The sequence below is a fragment of the Protopterus annectens genome, chromosome 7.part0 (assembly GCF_019279795.1).
Source record: "Protopterus annectens isolate FY-2018-M chromosome 7.part0, PAN1.0, whole genome shotgun sequence".
NCBI lineage: Eukaryota > Metazoa > Chordata > Ceratodontiformes > Protopteridae > Protopterus > Protopterus annectens.
The window spans coordinates 1,330,251,672-1,330,255,647 of NC_056739.1; the positions used below are offsets into that span (position 1 = coordinate 1,330,251,672).

General features: G+C 37.3%; 1 protein-coding gene across 1 annotated transcript in view; it reads right to left on the reverse strand.

Annotated features, from left to right (window-relative positions):
* The window catches only part of MESD (mesoderm development LRP chaperone), a 102,927-nt gene extending 99,682 nt beyond the window's left edge, over positions 1 to 3,245 (reverse strand). Inside the window, exon 1 of the mRNA XM_044077940.1 lies at positions 2,996 to 3,245. Coding sequence (XP_043933875.1) covers positions 2,996 to 3,154 — 159 coding nt within the window. The 5' untranslated portion in view covers positions 3,155 to 3,245. The remainder of the gene's footprint in view (positions 1 to 2,995) is intronic.
* Between the last annotated feature and the right edge of the window lie 731 nt (positions 3,246 to 3,976).

Below are 3,976 nucleotides of genomic sequence, written 5' to 3' on the forward strand. Positions count from 1 at the left end.
AATTCTATCCAACTAAAAATACCCCATTATCATACACCCCAACTAAAAATCTGAAATTTAACGGCATGTTAGCAGCTGCACTGTTTGGGAAAGGGTCTTTAATAGCATAAGCCCCGCACTCACCTTACTTGTGTTTGCTAACTCTGACCCTACACATTGCATTACTGAAAACTCTTTCCCTAATAGTACCACTACAGAAGGTTTAAGGACACCAAATGCATAGAACTCCAAACGTGCACACAGTAAATCTATCCCCTTACCTAACCATTATCATAACACAAAACACACCAACCACTATAACCTTTGAGGTCATTCATTCTTTTCCCTGCACACTCCTACCAACAAACATTACAAAAACAAGCATAGAGTCTAATGTGCTGACATTATCTCCTTTCAGTGCTTTTCTATACTTCTAAAACTTTTCAGTCAAATGCGCTTTAGATATTTTGGGCTGTGACAGTCACGCCTGTTGTGGTTCTGGATCAAAGAAGCACAAGGCAAATTAGTGTTGAAGAGAATTTGTAGCCTACTAATAATGCTCACTTTCTTGTTTTACCTCCACTTCAAGAAGTGTATGTCCAGCACAGATTCAGTGTGTGAGGAGATGTTTTTCTCTGCAGTGAGACAGTGCACTTGATATTTTTAAGTAAGGGGGTGAATGGGGCTTTCTCCATTGCAAGAAACAGCCTGTGGAGATACTCTATGACATTTTCTAAGAAATGTTACTCAGTGATTTGTGTTTCTCATGAAATGTATTTTCATTCCATTTGGTCACTTTCTTTAAATCGACAAAATGAAATATACTCATTTTATATATACAAATTTGTCTACACATACAAACTACACATGTATTTTATGGTTTCAGAATAGGGGACATTAGATATAAGGTATACAACTTTAAATACTAGTGTGGTACACAACAGTTCTAGGAAACTCTGTTTGCAATTCAGACATCATGAAGTTGAAAAAAAAAACAAATTTCCAAGGAATATATTACACCTCCTGATAAAGGTCAGAGGAATGATGCATATTTTATTGCATATAAGCACGACAACTTGTTGGAATAACTAAAGAGGTAGCATAATCAAATCTTTGTTTAATTTTCTGGTTGATACACAGGGCTGTCCAAAAAAAAAACCAAACACCATTTTCATAAGCAGCGCCATCTGTATCCCTTTCTGCTACGTTAGACAACAACGTTTTGATAGGAGTGATTAAGGTCACTCCAAGTCAGCAGATACTGCTGCAGCCTTCTTTAAAGGTGCATTAGCTCAATCTGTAAATTATCATACATCTCAGACTTGTAACACAAGAAATATAGACAAAGCCAAAAATCAGGGACAAATTTTAAATTTTGCTTTTATATACAAAAAGTGGGTAGAACAACATGTTTTGTATTACAATGCATTTTCTGTGGGATATTTAGTATGAAACTCAATGTTTTTCATTATTTAGGGACTTCAACCCTCAAAGATTTGCCAGAAAACAAACTTTTGAGAAACACACCAAAAACTAAGAGGTAAAAGTATTCACAGTTACATGTAAGGTTGCTAATTGAAGACCCACTCTAATATTTTTTAGTTATTATAAAGCTGAATACTCAGGCGACAGGTGCAATGGCAATGGACTCAATTGTTTCAAACTGTCCACTAATTTCTGGCAGATGCCTAAACAATACTTAATTTCCTGCACAGGACAGTTATTACAAATAGCCCTATAAACAGCATATATTAAACTATCAGGCACTGTCCAACCATCACCCCCCTTACTGCACATATCTTAGATCTTGAAGTTATATAAAGTTAGGTCTTCTGCATGTTCAGACTTCATGCATCTTTGTAGGTGTCTAGTGTAATCTCCCACACTAAGTGTTGCTACATTTTACCTCTTTAGCTTGTTGGATGATGATATGATGGAGAACAACAGCAGACTCACAACTACCCTGGTGTGCTTTTGTTGTCATTGACTTGGGCTTTCGAGGCTACTTCAGCTTTCCATAAGACAAATGAAAGAACAAAGTGAGAGGGAGGCTTTTATCTAGCTGCCATGGCATGTGATGTGCACCTGAACATTCAGCTGCACAAAATCACTTGTATAGACAAAAAGTTTAGAAGTTCAAGAGTGGCCTTTCAAAACAGATGAACTTGGGACCGAAATAAATTCATCCATGTTTCATGTTCTGAAATAAAATAAAACAAAAATTACAATAACCAATGTAATACTTGGATGCAAACTGGATAGGGCCATCTACCTAGACTAGCAAAATGCATTCATCCAGGAGTCGGAACACCACAACAAACTCCCATATGGCATATGCTCAAAATTCAATTAATACAAAACAAGAACCATTCAAGTGGGCTTCATTCCCCTATTAAATTAAATAGTAAAACCTCACAAAAATCAATTATTATTCTAAACTGCTTTCCACGCCACCGTACGGTTCAGCAGTCAGTATGCAAAGGAACAATTTTCAAAATCTTGCCTAAAGGAGCACAGCTCTCAACCATTCAGGGACAAATTTCAACAGAATCAGGGACAATTATGAAACGTTTAAATATTTCTACTATTAGTTTGAGACATTGACAAAAAGGAGAATATAAATTAATATACATTTTCTGTTTATAACTCTATTGTCTTTATTAATTATAATTCACTACTTTTTCTCCCAAAGTCATCAGGTTAAGGAAATATTAAAAGGGACAGAGCTAAAATTTGATTCAAAATTAGAGACAGTTGAGATGAGAGGTGTGCATGGTAGAGTTCTACGTTAGGAGCAAGACCATGCTACTGTCATTCGTCATGTGACTAACTGAAAGCAAAAGAACCACAAAGTCTAAAAGTAGTTAACTTTTCATACGAACGCCAAACATTTTCACAACGTTTACAATTAACATGTTTATGCCAATACTCAAATCTACAAGGTGTATTAGACAGTATTTCCACATTTAATCACTTTCAGTATTTCAAGCCTGGTGGGAACCCTTGTAACTCTTACCTCCCACTGTTCAAGCAACCTAGCCATGTCAGCATCATTGTAATCACGAATATCCTTTTTCTTTTTTGGCTTTTCTTTTTTAACATCATCTGCGTGTACAAAAACAGCAACTAAAATAATAAGCAGTAGTAATAACAACCAGCTACTGGGAAGCGCCATGTTCGACAACTGCCTAACGTTAACTGGTTTGGTTCCTAACGTCAACGTCAGGGGCGGATCCAATTCTACAGTGGGATGGCGCTACCGATGAACCCATACTTTGGGGGAATTAATGTACAACGGCGTTTCTTTCCCAGGAGTTTAATTAATCTTCATTGTTATTACATCAGCTATTTATCTGTACGCAGGCGTGTAAGCGAACTTTGGGTAGCTATGCATCATCCTACAGTTGACCCCCCCCCCCCCTTGTAGCCCGACAAATTTGATTTGTGTATCAGAGTTTATGGCTACTACTTCCATAGTGGTATATACAGAATGCATGGCAACACAAAACCTGCTGTTCTGTCAATTTTGTAAGGTTTTAAGAGCAATATTTACAGTGTGTTCCTAAGTTTAGGTCTTTATATAGATTTCGTGAGCTAAGAGATGTACGGCTACTTCTCCCAGCCGTACCTCGCAATTGTCCCTGATTTTGCTTGATTTTTTTCCTTTTTGCCCTGGGACCATGTCTCTTACCCTCATTTTCCGGCAAACACACAGGAGTTGTCAGCCAACAATGCCAGGCATCTTAGTTTCTCGCTTCCAGAAAACGCCATGGCAATGCAAAATCTGTTGCAACTTGCATCATTTTAAGTGAATTGAGGGAATAATATTTAAACGTTGTCCCCGAGTTTGAGCCTTTGCTTCCGCATTATATTGCAAGTGTTAAGATTTCTCGAGTAAAGAAGTTGAGATGTCTCCAGCATTACCACCCCCCCTCCCAGCACGGGATTAAAATATGCAACACGTTATATTGTAACTTTAATAACCTTTCAATAGGTT